The 21,199-nt window shown below is 37.9% G+C and overlaps 1 protein-coding gene across 5 annotated transcripts in view; it reads left to right on the top strand.

The window, feature by feature from the left end:
• LOC123749951 (serine/threonine-protein phosphatase 6 regulatory ankyrin repeat subunit C-like) overlaps positions 1–6,650 on the top strand; it is a 253,678-nt gene extending 247,028 nt beyond the window's left edge. For all 5 annotated transcript variants that reach the window (XM_069329043.1, XM_069329055.1, XM_069329036.1 and 2 more), the window contains one exon: positions 4,761–6,650. In XM_069329043.1, the coding sequence (XP_069185144.1) occupies positions 4,761–6,527 (1,767 nt within the window). In that variant the 3' untranslated portion in view covers positions 6,528–6,650. The remainder of the gene's footprint in view (positions 1–4,760) is intronic.
• The last annotated feature ends 14,549 nt before the right edge of the window (positions 6,651–21,199 follow it).

A 21,199-nucleotide genomic window follows, 5' to 3' on the forward strand; every position in this document is an offset into this window, starting at 1 on the left:
TCACTCTCTGGAGCAGGGTAGTGTACATGCTCCACACCTCACCTACTCTAGAGCAGGTCAGTGTACATGCTCCACACCTCACCTACTCTCTTTAGCAGGTCAGTGTACACGCTCCACACCTCACTCACTCTCTGGAGCAAGTCAGTGTAAATGCTCCACACCTCACCCACTCTCTGGAGCAGGTCAGTGTACATCCTCCACACCTCACCCACTCTCTGGAGCAGGTCAGTGTACATGCTCCACACCTCACCCACTCTCTGGAGCAGGTCAGTGAACATGTTCCACACCTCACCTACTCTAGAGCAGGTCAGTGTACTTGCTCCACACCTCACCCACTCTCTGGAGCAGGTCAATGTACATGCTCCACACCTCACCCACTCTCTGGAGCAGGTCAGTGTACATCCTCCACACCTCACCCACTCTCTGGAGCAGGTCAGTGTACATGCTCCACACCTCACCCACTCTCTGGAGCAGGTCAGTGTACATGTTCCACACCTCACCTACTCTAGAGCAGGTCAGTGTACATGCTCCACACCTCACCCACTCTCTGGAGCAGGTCAGTGAACATGTTCCACACCTCACCTACTCTAGAGCAGGTCAGTGTACTTGCTCCACACCTCACCCACTCTCTGGAGCAGGTCAATGTACATGCTCCACACCTCACCCACTCTCTGGAGCAGGTCAGTGTACATGTTCCACACCTCACCTACTCTAGAGCAGGTTAGTGTACATGCTCCACACCTCACCTACTCTAGAGCAGGTTAGTGTACATGCTCCACACCTCACCCACTCTCTGGAACAGGTCAGTGTACATCCTCCACACCTCACCCACTCTCTGGAGCAGGTCAGTGTACATGCTCCACACCCCACCAACTCTCTAGAGCAGGTCAGTGTACATGCTCCACACCTCACTCACTCTCTGGAGCAGTTCAGTGTAAATGCTCAACACCTCACCCACTCTCTGGAGCAGGTCAGTGTACATGCTCCACACCCCACCAACTCTCTAGAGCAGGTCAGTGTACATGCTCCACACCTCACCCACTCTCTGGAGCAGGTCAGTGTACATGCTCCACACCTCACCCACTCTCTGGAGCAGGTCAGTGAACATGCTCCACACCTCACCTACCCTCTGGAGCAGGTCAGTGTACATGCTCCACACCTCACCCACTCTCTGGAGCAGGTCAGTGTACATGCTCCACACCTCTCCTTCCTCTCTGGAAAAGGTAAGTGTACTGGTTCCACACCTCACACTCTCTCTCTGGAGAAGGTAAGTGTACTGGCTCCACACCTCACCCTTCTCTCTGGAGAAGGTAAGTGTACAGGCTCCACACCTCACCCACTTACTGCAGGTCAGTGTACATGCTCCACACCTCATCCTCTCACAGGAGATGGGAAGTGTACATGCTCCACACCTCACTCAGTATGTGGGTGAGGTGCTCCACCTCCACAATTCAGTCGTGCAACTCACTACATTCATACTTACCTAGGCATGACTAAACTAACATCTAGTTAAGGAAATTTATCATTATGCAGTTATATATATTCAGGGATATTATATTGACTAGTGCACTATGTTACTACGATCTCTCTCCTACACAAGCACACATATTGTGCCTAACAGATAGAACTGTTCCACTTAGTCTAGTAAGCGAGGCTCAACATGTTCTGCAGAATAAATACATTTTTCTTCTTTTGATTACATTTAAAGTAAATTTTGTTAATATTATAATGGAACACCATAAATGGGTTTATTTAATATTTCACGTGTAACGAGAGTTCACATGATAACGAGAGCCAGTACACAGGATAGTGGCGGCGCCAGGCTGTCGGCCCTCAGTATTTCAAAAGTCACACCTTTTGAGTGTTAATTGTCACAGGTTACATAGAGGTCAGGAGGTATCAGGTGACCTCGCTCTCAGTTAAACAGGTAACTGCAGACGTTGGCTGTTTTCTTTCCATCAAACAATCTGCTGTGTAGGTGTGGTAGGAAGATAGTCAGAGGCTATCTGCTGGTAGGAGGAGTTTAGCTCCTGGTTTTCCCCTTAAATACACAAGAAATTGAACATTTGAGAAATACAGAGAGAGACGTTCCAGTAGCCTTGACTAGGTCTGTCTCTCATGTTACCTGTCCCATCGACCTGTACCAGGCCGGTGGGAACCCTAGCTGTCAGCCGTATCACCCCCTCCTTACTGACCATCTTATACTCAGGGACTTTGGTGAGTGAAATTTTAAGGTTGACGTATTTTGTGCTTTCCAATTTATATGTTGTGGAATTTTCAGGGGCAGTCAGCCGTAGTTGATCTCAAATTATTGTGTGGTGGCTCAAATTCTGAATTAATGTTGACAAATCAGCATCAAGGTTGAGTTATGATATCCATATGATTGTGAACTTTCCTGAATACATACATACAAAGTTAATTGATTAAGTTAATTGATTAACTTACTTTTAAATAGTCTTTAATTCTGATTCCTAGAGTTTGAATTTATGCCTATGATAGAGTGAAAGTTAGAGTAGAGAGCATTCTGAAGTTTACTTGCTAAAGATTATGTCCTAATAATTCTTGATGATATGATATAAATGCTTACAGTTGATACGTGATAACGTCAGTTAATATTATAGGGCTGACAAGTTCCATTCTTTGTCTTATAAATAACTCTTGAATGGATAGTGGCAGCCCTTCCTCTTTCTTCTTCCTTGACTTTTATTTCTTCTTCCCTTTCTTCTTACTCTTTCCTTCATTTTCCACTCTTCTGTCTAGCACTTCTACTACTTTCTACTCTTCCTATCTACCTTTTATCTAATTAAAGTATTCTAACGCATTTTACCTCATTCTAAACTTTCAATTTCACCTGACCACTCTTTCCCCACTCCTCCCCTCCACCTCACTCGCCCTCACTCTATGCGTTTTTTCTTTTAATTTTTCTCCATTTTCCGTTATGTTACAACATCAACAATATTTTGTAATCTATTTAAATAATATATTTTGGCAGTATTGACAAATAATTGGTATATTTTGGTAAAATGAGACTACAAAATTATTTTGGTCTAAAGTATACAAATTGCATATCATATATGTTATAATTCATGTATGTATCAGTGTATAAGATAAAAATAACATTAACAATTCTTTGTGAGGCATTTCGACTTCTTCAACAACTTCCTTACAGCAATAGTTTTTAAAACTGTGCAAGAGCCATTATTATAATGATATTTTTCATTTAATTTTACATATATTTCTTTCAAAACCTGTTGTTTTATATATATATATATATATATATATATATATATATATATATATATATATATATATATATGTCGTACCTAATAGCCAGAACGCACTTCTCAGCCTACTATTCAAGGCCCGATTTGCCTAATAAGCCAAGTTTTCATGAATTAATGTTTTTTCGTCTACCTAACCTAACCTAACCTAGCTTTTTTTGGCTACCTAACCTAACCTTACCTATAAATATAGGTTAGGTTAGGTTAGGTAGGGTTGGTTAGGTTCGGTCATATATCTACGTTAATTTTAACTCCAATAAAAAAAAATTGACCTCATACATAGAGAAAAGGGTTGCTTTATCATTTCATAAGAAAAAAATTATAGTAAATATATTAATTCAGGAAAACTTGGCTTATTAGGCAAATCGGGCCTTGAATAGTAGGCTGAGAAGTGAGTTCTGGCTACTAGGTACGACATATATATATATATATATATATATATATATATATATATATATATATATATGTCGTACCTAGTTGCCAGAACTCACTTCTCAGCCTACTATTCAAGGCCTGATTTGCCTAATAAGCCAAGTTTTCCTGAATTAATATATTTACTATAATTTTTTTCTTATGAAATGATAAAGCAACCCTTTTCTCTATGTATGAGGTCAATTTTTTTTTATTGGAGTTAAAATTAACGTAGATATATGACCGAACCTAACCAACCCTACCTAACCTAACCTAACCTATATTTATAGGTTAGGTTAGGTTAGGTAGCCAAAAAAAGCTAGGTTAGATTAGGTTAGGTAGGTTAGGTAGACGAAAAAACATTAATTCATGAAAACTTGGCTTATTAGGCAAATCGGGCCTTGAATAGTAGGCTGAGAAGTGCGTTCTGGCTATTAGGTACGACATATATATATATATATATATATATATATATATATATATATATATATATATATATATATATATATATATATATATATATATGTCGTACCTAGTAGCCAGAACGCACTTCTCAGCCTACTATGCAAGGCCCGATTTGCCTAATAAGCCAAGTTTTCATGAATTAATTGTTTTTTCGACTACCTAACCTACCTAGCCTAACCTAGCTTTTTCGGCTACCTAACCTAACCTAACCCATAAAGATAGGTTAGGTTAGGTTAGGCAGGGTTGGTTAGGTTCGGTCATATTTCTACGTTAATTTTAACTCCAATAAAAAAAAATTGACCTCATACATAATGAAATGGGTAGCTTTATCATTTCATAAGAAAAAAATTTGAGAAAATATATTAATTCAGGAAAACTTGGCTTATTAGGCAAATCGGGCCCTGAATTGTAGGCTGAGAAGTGCGTTCTGGCTACTAGGTACGACATATATATATATATATATATATATATATATATATATATATATATATATATATATATATATATATATATATATATATATATATATATATATCAGAACCCGTTGGTATTAAAAGCGTGTGATAATAATTACGAGTAATTATAACCCAACATATTTTACAGAGTATTTATAACAAGGAAAGGAACAAGCTGCAGGACCTATGGGAGAAGATAAAACACCCCATTGACAAGCATCTTGTGCAGGAGATTCTGGACGTTCAGAAGATTTTGTTCACTACCTACTTGAAGAAGACTACTCTGGCCAAGGAGACAGCAGGAGCTAGGGCCAAGAAGACAGCAGGAGCTAGAGGATCCCGAGTGTGGTCCACAGGACCCAAGGCCCTCCTGGTGGCCTCACGAAGTGGGCTGCAGCAGCTGATATACCTCCTGGTGAACGTGGGAGGCCTGGCTGTAGACACACTAGTGGATCCCACCGCTGCCACCACTGCCCTCCACCAGACGGCCGCTCATGGCAAGTCTGGCTGCGTCCTCCTCCTTCTGAGCCTCGGTGCCCAGCCGCTCCGGCCTGACAGATACGGCCACACGCCTTCCCACCTCGCTGCAATGTTCGGTCATGAAGACGTTTATGAACTTTTAGCAGAATTTATTATAGAGCCTGAACCTACCTGCAGGGCGGGAACTACCCCACAAGAAGTCCGTAGACATTTCTCTCAATATCTCCTGAAGTACAATATACGTGAATCTGAATCATCATCTAATACTGTACACATAAATAATGACCCAACAGAAGCTGCAATGAACCTTCTCCGCCGTATTGACTTGGGGAGCTTGGTGAGAGACTTAGAGAAGACAACGGTTGACTTCACCATGTGTGAAGCACAAGAGGTCAAGGATGAAGTAATGAAAGAACTTCAACAAATTACAGAAAATGTTTCAGATGAAACTTTCAGAGGGAAACTGAGACTGTCTGGGAGCGCTGCAGATGGTACAAGGCTCTATTGTCCGGATGAGTTCGACGTTAATTTTGTTCTCCAGGAGCTTCCTGGAGTCAAAGTTAAAATTATACAACAAACAGAGAAAGAAGTCTTAGCCAGCGGTCACAACTTAAAAGTCAAAATAAAGACGAAAAATTCTAGTCTCCATGGGAATAACTTAGTAATAAAGTTTTATGATAGAGTGAGAGAGTGCCTGAAGAGCCACACCATTGGTGATGAGCGTCTTAGTTTAGTGCCACCTGGTCTGACCAGGACGCAGGTGGGTGTGGCACTGTCACTGGCCTGGCAGGGAAGTGAGTATCCGCTGTTGTTGGTCAGTGTTGACTTAGTGCCAGTGGTGGTGGCGCCTTGGCCTGAGGAGATCAGCAGACCTCCCCTCACACCCGAAACCTCACAAATAATCCAGCTCAGCAACAAAGAAGATGGGTCGTGGAGGTGTAGCCTGGCTGCGACAGAGGTGGAGGTGCTGCAGCAGCTGGAGCCTCAGGAGCGTCGGGTGTTTCTCACCTGCAAGACTCTTCTCTCCCGCATGAAGGCTGAGCCTTGGATGCCCAGACACGTCAAGAACCAGTTTTCCTGGTGGGACTCTCGCTATTGGAAAGTTCCGACTCCTGCAGGATTCTGCCTCAAAAATTCCTTCCTGGGGTTGCTGCATAGGAAGCGGGAGACAGGAATGGAGTGGCAGGAGAAAGATATATTGACCATAGTGAGGTCTGTCTTCAGAGACATGTGCCATGAGATGGTTGATCCATCAACTGGTGTCGAGTCTCTCGTGCCAGCCAAAGTTAATGCCTACTTCGGTGGAGATTGTGAAAAGCCCAAGATGGGCGAAGGAGCTCCCGATATTGTTGGCTATCTTGACACTCTGTCTGAGATAGCTGGAAAACCTAAGACAGGCTGCTTAGGACTCACATGGGGCTTCCTTAACAACTGAGTCACTAACTTAAGCTGTAGAACTGTAGTTTTCTCAGGGAATCTTCTGCTGACAGACTTCTCAGGGAATCTTCTGCTAACAGATCCAGGTTGGATAAAACGTTAAATGAAATAATGTTGTTGAGGCGGAAGACCATTATTTTTCATGACAATAATGATCCCATTGAGAGGTTCACCTTCCTTGTATATCCTTCTTGTTCTGTAAACACATACAAGACTAAGTGTAGTCTTGTATGTGTTTACAGGACAAGAAGGATATACAAGGAAGGTGAACCTCTCAATGGGATCATTATTGTCATGAAAAATAATGGTCTTCCGCCTCAACAACATTATTTCATTTAACGTTTTATCCAACCTGGTTCTGTTAGGCCCTTGTAGTCCTCTCCTGCTATCTGTTATTGTCAGGGGAGAAATATTGTGTTTAATTGTTGTCCTGGTGACTGTTGACATGGTGACTGTTGTCATGATGAGTGTTGTCATGATGAGTGTTGTCATGGTGACTGTTGTCATGGTGACTGTTGTCATGGTGACTGTTGTCATGATGACTGTTGTCATTGTAACTGCTGTCATAGTGACTGTTGTCATGGTGACTGCTGTCATAGTGACTGTTGTCATGGTGACTGTTGTCATGTTGAGTGTTGTCATGGGGACTGTTGTCATGGTGACTGTTGTCATGGTGACTGTTGTCATGTTGAGTGTTGTCATGGTGACTGTTGTGATGGTGACTGTTGTGATAGTGACTGTTGTTATAGTGACTGTTGTCATGGTGACTGTTGTCATGGTGACTGTTGTCATGGTGACTGTTGTTATGGTGACTGTTGTCATGGTGACTGTTGTCATGGTGACTGTTGTTATGGGGACTGTTGTTATGGTGACTGTTGTCCTGGTGACTGTTGTCATGGTGACTGTTGTCATGGTGACTGTTGCCATGGTGACTGTTGTTATGGAGACTGTTGTCATCATGACTGTGTGAGTGTTGTGCTGGACACCGCGACACAAGTCAATACCCTCACATGAACTCTTCTATTCCTTGGGAACGGATAGTTAGCTGCTCCTTCTATCAGAGTGTTTCAGATTAGTTGAAAGAGTCAGTGATTGGCACCGTGACTGTTCCAAGCGACCAGTCTTGCCTAAAATGAGCAGTAACACAGTCATGTTTGACCAACCTGTGAAGGAACCATTTCTATGATGGCTCCATTCACTCCCTTAAGACAAACTCCCAGTTAAAAACAGGAAAGACTCGAAACTTATGAGAAGCATCATTAAGAAAGTCCGGAATCTCATTAATCCAGTTACATGAGGCGAGACTGACCAGAATGTGGCAAGGATTAACTAAATATTAATCAATTAATATTATTCTTCCATCAATGTGTTGGGAGATCCGGTAAATAAGATACCAGCCCATCATACACAAAAGATTGTTGAAACTATTATCAACGTTTCCAGAGTGTTGTGGGCATGTCAAGTGTGGAAAAAGGGACTTTTAGCAACGTTTAATCAAAAGTGGTTAAAATATTTATATATATAATTTATATAATATATGTTTTTTTTCTGAAACTATTTTCTTCCCTATATATAAATATTAGTTTTTACATGTTTAATTAATAAATTTATGTGCTTAAAGTGAAATTCTTTAATAAATTGTATGTGTTATTTTATGGTTGTTTGAAACATTCTTAAGACGTTTAGATATTCAAAGATCAGATAAATATTTTGTTATTAATTTGCTAAGATTCACTTTTATAACATTATTTGTCTCCTTACAAATTCAACAAATAATAATTTCAAATTTAAATACTTAATTCATTTATTATTCTCTAAAATACATTATGTATATTCTTAATGTAATTTATCTGCTGGTGAAGCATTTGTTTAAAATTGTGTTACTCCAGGATCAAATTATATTTTAGTTGTTGTTGTTTTTAAGATTTGTTACCTGGAACAAAATATTCCCAAGTAGCACGGGCTATGGCGAGCCTGTAGGAAAATTATTTAGTTCTGTGAATTCGCTAATATTGGCATATGTAACACAAATTGCTCCCTTACAATATAATAAAATTTTTATTTAAGTTTAAATAATAAATTTATATGTAATTCTGGTACATGTATTAATAGTAATTGTAAAATCTTCATCTAAGAGTTCTGGACTAACAACCTGAAGAGCTCTTAGATACATAGGGGAAAAAAAAATATTTTCCCCATTGTATCTATGCCCTGAGAAATAATGAACATCTTATGAAGGCCAAGACCTACGAACATCTTATGTTCATTATTTCTCAGGGCATAGATACAATGTGAACAATTCTATTTTTTCCTCTATGTATCTAAGAGCTCTTCGGGTTGTTAGTCCAGAACTCGTAGATGAAGAGTTTAGGAATATTGATTCTATTGGTCTCAAGCTTTGTTTTCCATTAAGTTTTTTGGAAATTTGCATAGCAAAGCACGTCGTATATATTATAATAATATATGCAGTGAGAAAATTCGCCCAGAGAATGTGTAATATTTACCATATTTTTCTGGGTTTGAAAATATTGTCAAGGCCTTGAAACTTTTTGATATACATGTATAGTTTAATTACGAAAATACTGTTAGAAAACCTTTAGTTAGACACAGTCCTCGTAGTGATAATTGTGTCATTTATAAAATACCTTGTAAAGATTGTAATAGGTTCAATGTTGAGCAAACATCTAAAGATTTGAAATGTAGAATATCGTGATATAAATACTCTGTAAGACATGGCCAATTGTCTAATACTTTGTTTGTTCATTTGTCAAGAAAACTCTCACCAAATTGATTGGGAGATGGCTTCTTCAATAACGAATTGTAAAAGTACTTTCAATTCGATCATAATTGAATCTGCTCTAATACAGATTACAAAATTATGTAATTTGGACATTAGCAGTAGTTTGTAAAATTTAAATCAATTTTTGAATGATCAGTTAAAGGGCAATTTGAATAGGATCATTTGGTTTCACTAATACCGTGTAAATATCCACTATCTCATTAATATCAATATATGGGCCTATTGCACCATAGGATGCAGCCCCTATTTATATCTACCCATTCCCAGTCATACATTTATCATTGTACCTCACTTCACTTCACCTCTCTCCTGTCTCTATATGTCCAAATCAATGTACATGTAACTCACCCTTCTGAAGATGTATTATTATATACGAAAGTACTTAAGGAAATTTGTTTCAAATCTTCCCTCGTGGTCTGACACTGTCATATAAACATATGTATATATATATATACATATATATATATATATACATCTGAAAACTCACACCCCAGAAGTGACTCGAACCCATACTCCCAGGAGCAACACTACTGGTATGTACAAGACGCCTTAATCCACTTGACCATCACGACCGGACATAATGAGGTGATAGCCGAGGCTATTTGAACCACCCCACCGCCGGCACTCGGATAGTAATCTTGGGCATAGCATTTTACCAAATCACCTCATTCTTTGGGGCACACGTGAGGAACACAAATGCGAACAAGCCTGAATGGTCCCCAGGACAATATGCAACTGAAAACTCACACCCCAGAAGTGACTCGAACCCATACTCCCAGGAGCAACACTACTGGTATGTACAAGACGCCTTAATCCACTTGACCATCACGACCGGACATAATGAGGTGATAGCCGAGGCTATTTGAACCACCCCACCGCCAGCACTCGGATAGTAATCTTGGGCATAGCATTTTACCAAATCACCTCATTCTTTGGGGCACACGTGAGGAACACAAATGCGAACAAGCCTGAATGGTCCCCAGGACAATATGCAACTGAAAACTCACACCCCAGAAGTGACTCGAACCCATACTCCAAGGAGCAACACTACTGGTATGTACAAGACGCCTTAATCCACTTGACCATCACGACCGGACATAATGAGGTGATAGCCGAGGCTATTTGAACCACCCCACCGCCGGCACTCGGATAGTAATCTTGGGCATAGCATTTTACCAAATCACCTCATTCTTTGGGGCACACGTGAGGAACACAAATGCGAACAAGCCTGAATGGTCCCCAGGACAATATGCAACTGAAAACTCACACCCCAGAAGTGACTCGAACCCATACTCCCAGGAGCAACACTACTGGTATGTACAAGACGCCTTAATCCACTTGACCATCACGACCGGACATAATGAGGTGATAGCCGAGGCTATTTGAACCACCCCACCGCCGGCACTCGGATAGTAATCTTGGGCATAGCATTTTACCAAATCACCTCATTCTTTGGGGCACACGTGAGGAACACAAATGCGAACAAGCCTGAATGGTCCCCAGGACAATATGCAACTGAAAACTCACACCCCAGAAGTGACTCGAACCCATACTCCCAGGAGCAACACTACTGGTATGTACAAGACGCCTTAATCCACTTGACCATCACGACCGGACATAATGAGGTGATAGCCGAGGCTATTTGAACCACCCCACCGCCGGCACTCGGATAGTAATCATGGGCATAGCATTTTACCAAATCACCTCATTCTTTGGGGCACACGTGAGGAACACAAATGCGAACAAGCCTGAATGGTCCCCAGGACAATATGCAACTGAAAACTCACACCCCAGAAGTGACTCGAACCCATACTCCCAGGAGCAACACTACTGGTATGTACAATACGCCTTAATCCACTTGACCATCACGACCGGACATAATGAGGTGATAGCCGAGGCTATTTGAACCACCCCACCGCCAGCACTCGGATAGTAATCTTGGGCATAGCATTTTACCAAATCACCTCATTCTTTGGGGCACACGTGAGGAACACAAATGCGAACAAGCCTGAATGGTCCCCAGGACAATATGCAACTGAAAACTCACACCCCAGAAGTGACTCGAACCCATACTCCCAGGAGCAACACTACTGGTATGTACAAGACGCCTTAATCCACTTGACCATCACGACCGGACATAATGAGGTGATAGCCGAGGCTATTTGAACCACCCCACCGCCGGCACTCGGATAGTAATCTTGGGCATAGCATTTTACCAAATCACCTCATTCTTTGGGGCACACGTGAGGAACACAAATGCGAACAAGCCTGAATGGTCCCCAGGACAATATGCAACTGAAAACTCACACCCCAGAAGTGACTCGAACCCATACTCCCAGGAGCAACACTACTGGTATGTACAAGACGCCTTAATCCACTTGACCATCACGACCGGACATAATGAGGTGATAGCCGAGGCTATTTGAACCACCCCACCGCCGGCACTCGGATAGTAATCTTGGGCATAGCATTTTACCAAATCACCTCATTCTTTGGGGCACACGTGAGGAACACAAATGCGAACAAGCCTGAATGGTCCCCAGGACAATATGCAACTGAAAACTCACACCCCAGAAGTGACTCGAACCCATACTCCAGGAGCAACACTACTGGTATGTACAAGACGCCTTAATCCACTTGACCATCACGACCGGACATAATGAGGTGATAGCCGAGGCTATTTGAACCACCCCACCGCCGGCACTCGGATAGTAATCTTGGGCATAGCATTTTACCAAATCACCTCATTCTTTGGGGCACACGTGAGGAACACAAATGCGAACAAGCCTGAATGGTCCCCAGGACAATATGCAACTGAAAACTCACACCCCAGAAGCAGAGCAGGTTGTTAATATAATTGCAAATAATGCAAAAATTTGATTTGGATATGATGTGTTGGACGCATATTAATGCATATATCAAAGTGTCGGTCGTTCGCCAATAAATTCAGAGCTTGACATGCAATACGGGAAGTGGCATGTGTTACGCCATTGACAAATCTCAATTGCTGGAAAGTCGTTGGACCGGGCACATTTACCAACAGGATACGAAGAAAGAAGCATTCATTTTGATTCGGATGCACGGTGTACAGTCTGCCTATTGTAGTTTCTTTGAATACGTCAGGTTATGCGTCGACTCGCTCTCCTCGTTTGCGTCGTTCAAATGATTTTCTGCTCCCATTCCATGTGTAATACATAGCCACCTGCGAATACAGTAGTGTTCTCGTAAACGCGTCATTTTGACTTAACATGAAGAAAGCAGTTAACATTGTAGCCGGTGGATTCATAGCTGTTTGTAGCATATTTGCATCTGTGAAATAAACGTGTTGTCCATTTTTTGGTTCTCAAAATAAAAACAAAAAATATTAACGAAATATTTAAATTCAATCGCAGATCAATCGACACAGTTCAATTTCAACACCAATTGCACTGAAAAATAGGAACAGTTAAAAAAAAAATAAAAAAAATAAACAAATAAACTATACCCATAAATGAACGGTATGGTAAACAACAAAGATCAATTACAACGCAATGTCACACAAAACATTTAAATCAAAATGAAAATAAAATAAAATTCATGAAAATTCAATTTATAAATGCAATCCAAAACACTGAAATGGTATTGTAACATATTTTGAATTGCGTGTGTTGCTCTCACGTGCAACAGATGGCGCTGTTTATTAAAAGAAAACAATATTTTTACCTGTCACAGGTGTGGCATCTAAATAGTTCGTATATAAAAACATGCACGAATTCAAGTGGAACATTGTGTCGAAATTTCAAAGCAATTGGTGAAGAACTTTTTGAAATTATAGTGTGTGTTGCTCCTACGTCCTACAGATGGCACTGTTTTTCAAAAAAAGCATATTTCTTCCTGTCACAGGTGAGGCATGTATAGAGTAGGTATATAAAAAAACTCGCCTATTCGAATGCAACGTTGTGTGAAAATTTCAAAGCAATCGGTAAAGAGGTTTCGAAGATTTCCCTCAAATGAAAAAACACAGTTTAAAAATAACATGTTTTTTTTTCACGTCACCGACGTGACATCTATATAGTATGTATATAAAAACATGCTCGGATGCGAATGGAACGTTGTGTAAAAATTTCAAAGCAATCGGTGAAGAGCTTTCGGAGATTACCAATTTTGAACAAACGAACATTTCCATATTCATTTACATAGATATAAGATATAAGATAAATCGTCACGATTTACTATAAAACCAGAAAAACGGCCAGCCTACTCATGAGAAACTCTCCAGACACAAAACAGAACGCTTTAAAAGAGACTAACGTCGTCTATGCCTTCAAATGCCCACTTGGGGACTGTAAGCTCCAAAAAACCCAGTATATAGGCAAGACAACAACATCTCTTTCTAGGCGTTTAACGATGCATAAACAACAGGGCTCCATTAAGGAACATATAATCTCTTCCCATAACCAAACCATCGCCAGAGAAATCCTAGTAAACAACACAGAAATCATCGATAGATACAGCGATAGCAGGCGGCTTGACGTTTGCGAGGCACTACACATCAAGAAGTCAACACCAGCAATCAACAGCCAATTATTGCACAACTATATTCTACCCACCTCAAGACTCCGCTCCAATATAGAAGCATCAAGAAATATGGACCAATAGGCTTTCTACAAACACTTCTATTCAATACCCATTGTTTCTGTTCTGTCTTGTGTTGATACTTTTAATACCCTATTAATATCCCCTCATGTTCTGTCTTGTGTTAATGCCACATCACTATATGCCACATCATCCCTCCCACCTCACTCAAATGTAGATATAATAGCAGAGATACGTAAGTTCTAATCAGTTGTGTATTTGTGAAGTCTTTGAAAATGTAATAAGTTTTACGAAACGCGCCCGTGTCGCGTCAGACTAGAAATAAAAATGAATTTTGGAGAAGTGATTTTTGATTTACCTCCAACAGTGAAGCGTAATGTAGGAAAGATTGAGAAAATTCGTGTTAGAATTATTAATCTTACTTTTTCGGTCATATTTAATAATATATATATATATATATATATATATATATATATATATATATATATATATATATATAAATATATATATGTATATATATATATATATATATGTCGTACCTAGTAGCCAGAACTCACTTCTCAGCCTACTATGCAAGGCCCGATTTGCCTAATAAGCCAAGTTTTCATGAATTAATGTTTTTTCGTCTACCTAACCTACCTAACCTAACCTAACCTAGCTTTTTTTGGCTACCTAACCTAACCTTACCTATATATATAGGTTAGGTTAGGTTAGGTAGGGTTGGTTAGGTTCGGTCATATATCTACGTTAATTTTAACTCCAATAAAAAAAAATTGACCTCATACATAGTGAAAAGGGTAGCTTTATCATTTCATAAGAAAAAAATTATAGTAAATATATTAATTCAGGAAAACTTGGCTTATTAGGCAAATCGGGCCTTGAATAGTAGGCTGAGAAGTGAGTTCTGGCTACTAGGTACGACATATATATATATATATATATATATATATATATATATATATATATATATATCAATATAAATATATATATATATATATATGTCGTACCTAGTAGCCAGAACTCACTTCTCAGCCTACTATTCAAGGCCCGATTTGCCTAATAAGCCAAGTTTTCCTGAATTAATATATTTACTATAATTTTTTTCTTATGAAATGATAAAGCAACCCTTTTCTCTATGTATGAGGTCAATTTTTTTTTATTGGAGTTAAAATTAACGTAGATATATGACCGAACCTAACCAACCCTACCTAACCTAACCTAACCTATATTTATAGGTAAGGTTAGGTTAGGTAGCCAAAAAAAGCTAGGTTAGGTTAGGTTAGGTAGGTTAGGTAGACGAAAAAACATTAATTCATGAAAACTTGGCTTATTAGGCAAATCGGGCCTTGAAAAGTAGGCTGAGAAGTGCGTTCTGGCTATTAGGTACGACATATATATATATATATATATATATATATATATATATATATATATATATATATATATGTCGTACCTAGTAGCCAGAACTCACTTCTCAGCCTACTATGCAAGGCCCGATTTGCCTAATAAGCCAAGTTTTCCTGAAATAATATATTTACTATAATTTTTTTCTTATGAAATGATAAAGCTACCCTTTTCACTATGTATGAGGTCAATTTTTTTTATTGGAGTTAAAATTAACGTAGATATATGACCGAACCTAACCAACCCTACCTAACCTAACCTAACCTATATATATAGGTAAGGTTAGGTTAGGTAGCCAAAAAAAGCTAGGTTAGGTTAGGTTAGGTAGGTTAGGCAGACGAAAAAACATTAATTCATGAAAACTTGGCTTATTAGGCAAATCGGGCCTTGCATAGTAGGCTGAAAAGTGCGTTCTGGCTACTAGGTACGACATATATATATATATATATATATATATATATATATATATATATATATATATATATATATATATATATATATATATATGTCGTACCTAATAGCCAGAACGCACTTCTCAGCCTACTATTCAAGGCCCGATTTGCCTAATAAGCCAAGTTTTCATGAATTATTGTTTTTTCGTCTACCTAACCTACCTAACCTAACCTAACCTAGCTTTTTTTGGCTACCTAACCTAACCTTACCTATAAATATAGGTTAGGTTAGGTTAGGTAGGGTTGGTTAGGTTCGGTCATATATCTACGTTAATTTTAACTCCAATAAAAAAAATTGACCTCATACATAGAGAAAAGGGTTGCTTTATCATTTCATAAGAAAAAAATTATAGTAAATATATTAATTCAGGAAAACTTGGCTTATTAGGCAAATCGGGCCTTGAATAGTAGGCTGAGAAGTGAGTTCTGGCTACTAGGTACGACATATATATATATATATATATATATATATATATATATATGTCGTACCTAGTAGCCAGAACGCACTTCTCAGCCTACTATGCAAGGCCCGATTTGCCTAATAAGCCAAGTTTTCCTGAATTAATATATTTTCTCTAATTTTTTTCTTATGAAATGATAAAGCTACCCATTTCATTATGTATGAGGTCAATTTTTTTTATTGGAGTTAAAATTAACGTAGATATATGACCGAACCTAACCAACCCTACCTAACCTAACCTAACCTATCTTTATAGGTTAGGTTAGGTTAGGTAGCCAAAAAAGTTAGGTTAGGTTAGGTTAGGTAGTCGAAAAACAGTTAATTCATGAAAACTTGGCTTATTAGGCAAATTGGGCCTTGCATAGTAGGGTGAGAAGTGCGTTCTGGCTACTAGGTACGACATATATAAATATATATATATATATATATATATATATATATATGTCGTACCTAATAGCCAGAACGCACTTCTCAGCCTACTATTCAAGGCCCGATTTGCCTAATAAGCCAAGTTTTCATGAATTAATGTTTTTTCGTCTACCTAACCTACCTAACCTAACCTAACCTAGCTTTTTTTGGCTACGTAACCTAACCTTACCTATAAATATAGGTTAGGTTAGGTTAGGTAGGGTTGGTTAGGTTCGGTCATATATCTACGTTAATTTTAACTCCAATAAAAAAAAATTGACCTCATACATAGAGAAAAGGGTTGCTTTATCATTTCATAAGAAAAAAATTATAGTAAATATATTAATTCAGGAAAACTTGGCTTATTAGGCAAATCGGGCCTTGAATAGTAGGCTGAGAAGTGAGTTCTGGCTACTAGGTACGACATATATATATATGTCGTACCTAGTAGCCAGAACTCACTTCTATGCCTACTATTCAAGGCCCGATTTGCCTAATAAGCCAAGTTTTCATGAATTAATTGTTTTTCGTCTACCTAACCTACCTAACCTAACCTAACCTAACATTTTCGGCTACCTAACCTAACCTAACCTATAAAGATAGGTTAGGTTAGGTTAGGTAGGGTTGGTTAGGTTCGGTCATATATCTACGTTAATTTTAACTCCAATAAAAAAAAATTGACCTCATTCGTAATGTAATGGGTAGCTTTATCATTTCATAAGAAAAAAGTTAGAGAAAATATATTAATTCAGGAAAACTTGGCTTATTAGGCAAATCGGGACTTGGACAGTAGGCCGAGAAGTGCGTTCTGGCTATTAGGTACGACATATATATATATATATATATATATATATATATATATATATATATATATATATATATGTCGTACCTAGTAGCCAGAACACACTTCTCAGCCTATTATGCAAGGCCCGATTTGCCTAATAAGCCAAGTTTTCATGAATTATTATATTTTCTCTAATTTTTTTCTTATGAAATGATAAAGCTACCCATTTCATTATGTATGAGGTCAATTCTTTTTATTGGAGTTAAAATTAACGTAGATATATAACCGAACCTAACCAACCCTACCTAACCTAACCGAACCTATCTTTATAGGTTAGGTTAGGTTAGGTAGCAGAAAAAGTTGGGTTAGGTTAGGTTAGGTAGGTTAGGCTGTCGAAAAACAATTAATTCAGGAAAACTTGGCTTATTAGGCAAATCGGGCCTTGCATAGTAGGCTGAGAAGTGCGTTCTGGCTACTAGGTACGACATATATATATATATATATATATATATACGACATATATATATATATATATATATATATATATATATGTCGTACCTAGTAGCCAGAACGCACTTCTCAGCCTACTATGCAAGGCCCGATTTGCCTAATAAGCCAAGTTTTTCTGAATTAATATATTTTCTCTATTTTTTTACTTATGAAATAATAGAGCTACCCGTTTCATTATGTATGAGGTCAATTTTTTTTTATTGGAGTTAAAATTAACGTAGATTAATTATTAAATAACGTAGATTCCTACACTAAGTACACGAACATAGGAATGTGCCTAAATGCCAACAGCGACTGCCCAGACAGGTAGAAGAGGAGTGTTGTTAACGCATATGTCGACCGTGCTCTCAGCCACAGCTCAGAATGGAAGCAAGTCGACGAAGAACTCTGTAGGGTAAGGCAGGTCCTAGTCAACAACGGCTTCTCCAATGGTTTCGTCGAAGACATAATAAGAAGGAAAGTGAAACGCCAAGCAACCTCTGAAGAGACAACTAACACAACACCTATACCCCCTATTAGACTATTTTACAGGAACTTCTTTTCCACAGCTCATAAAACGAAGGAAAGGGTCCTGAAAGATATTGTTAATAGAAACGTTATCCCTACAGACAAAAATCAGAGGTTACAACTGACGATTTACTATAAAACCAGAAAAACGGCCAGCCTACTCATGAGAACACTCTCCAGACACAAAGCAGAACGCTTTAAAAGAGACCAACGTCTTCTATGCCTTCAAATACCCTCTTGGGGACTGTAAGCTCCAAAAAACCCAGTATATAGGCAAGACAACAACATCTCTTTCTAGGCGTTTAACAATGCATAAGCAACAGGGCTCCATTAAGGAACATATAATCTCTTCCCACAACCAAACCATCGCCAGAGAAATCCTAGTAAACAACACAGAAATCATCGATAGCAGGCGACTTGACGTTTGCGAGGCACTACACATTAAAAAGTCAACACCAGCAATCAACAGCCAATTAATGCACAACTATATTCTACCCACCTCAAGACTCCGCTCCAATATAGAAGCATCAAGAAATATGGACCAATAAGCTTTCTACAATCACTTCTATTCAATACCCATTGTTTCGTGTTCTGTCTTGTGTTAATGAATTTAATAACCTATTAAATACCACCTCACCCCATCCACCTCACTCAAATGTAGATATAAACAAATCGGAGATGTGTAAGTTCTATTCAGTTGTGTATGTGTAAACTAAAGTCTTTGAAAATGTAATAAGTTTTACGAAACGCGCTCAAGTGTCGTGTCACACTAGAAATAAAAATGAATTTTGGAGAATTGATTTTTGAATTACCGCCAACAGTGAAAAGAAATGTATGAAAGATTGAGAAAACTTGTGTTAGAATTATTAATCTTATTTTTCGGTCATATTTAATAATATATGTCTACAGGAAAGACATATATATATATATATATATATATATATATATATATATATATATATATATATATATATATATATATATATATAATATATATATATATGTCGTACCTAATAGCCAGAACGCACTTCTCAGCCTACTATTCAAGGCCCGATTTGCCTAATAAGCCAAGTTTTCATGAATTAATGTTTTTTCGTCTACCTAACCAACCTAACCTAACCTAACCTAGCTTTTTTTGGCTACCTAACCTAACCTTACCTATAAATATAGGTTAGGTTAGGTTAGGTAGGGTTGGTTAGGTTCGGTCATATATCTACGTTACTTTTAACTCCAATAAAAAAAAATTGACCTCATACATAGAGAAAAGGGTTGCTTTATCATGTCATAAGAAAAAAATTATAGTAAATATATTAATTCAGGAAAACTTGACTTATTAGGCAAATCGGGCCTTGAATAGTAGGCTGAGAAGTGAGTTCTGGCTACTAGGTACGACATATATATATATATATATATATATATATATATATATATATATATATATATATATATATATATATATATAATATATATATATATATATATATATATATATATATATATATATATATATATATATATATATATATATATATATATGTCGTACCTAGTAGCCAGAACTCACTTCTCAGCCTACTATTCAAGGCCCGATTTGCCTAATAAGCCAAGTTTTCCTGAATTAATATATTTACTATAATTTTTTTCTTATGAAATGATAAAGCAACCCTTTTCTCTACGTATGAGGTCAATTTTTTTTTATTGGAGTTAAAATTAACGTAGATATATGACCGAACCTAACCAACCCTACCTAACCTAACCTAACCTATATTTATAGGTAAGGTTAGGTTAGGTAGCCAAAAAAAGCTAGGTTAGGTTAGGTTAGGTAGGTTAGGTAGACGAAAAAACATTAATTCATGAAAACTTGGCTTATTAGGCAAATCGGGCCTTGAATAGTAGGCTGAGAAGTGCGTTCTGGCTATTAGGTACGACATATATATATATATATATATATATATATATATATATATATATATATATATATATATATATATATATATATATATATATATATATATATGTCGTACCTAGTAGCCAGAACTCACTTCTCAGCCTACTATTCAAGGCCCGATTTGCCTAATAAGCCAAGTTTTCCTGAATTAATATATTTACTATAATTTTTTTCTTATGAAATGATAAAGCAACCCTTTTCTCTATGTATGAGGTCAATTTTTTTTTATTGGAGTTAAAATTAACGTAGATATATGACCGAACCTAACCAACCCTACCTAACCTAACCTAACCTATATTTATAGGTAAGGTTAGGTTAGGTAGCCAAAAAAAGCTAGGTTAGGTTAGGTTAGGTAGGTTAGGTAGACGAAAAAACATTAATTCATGAAAACTTGGCTTATTAGGCAAATCGGGCCTTGAATAGTAGGCTGAGAAGTGCGTTCTGGCTATTAGGTACGACATATATATATATATATATATATATATATATATATATATATGCAATTGACGATCACAAAACACTGATCATTTTATGCGGAAAATCCAGAGAAATATGAAATGAGGTGAACGTTAACCAAACGTTCACCTCATTTCATATTTCTCTGTGGATTTTCCGCATATATATATATATATGTCGTACCTAGTAGCCAGAACTCACTTCTCAGCCTACTATGCATAGCCCGATTTGCCTAATAAGCCTAGTTTTCATGAATTAATGTTTTTTCGACAACCTAACCTACCTAACCTAACCTAAAGTTTTCGGCTACCTAACCTAACCTAACCTATAAAGATAGGTTAGGTTAGGTTAGGTAGGGTTGGTTAGGTT

Source organism: Procambarus clarkii, chromosome 3 (genome assembly GCF_040958095.1).
Source record: "Procambarus clarkii isolate CNS0578487 chromosome 3, FALCON_Pclarkii_2.0, whole genome shotgun sequence".
Lineage (NCBI taxonomy): Eukaryota > Metazoa > Arthropoda > Malacostraca > Decapoda > Cambaridae > Procambarus > Procambarus clarkii.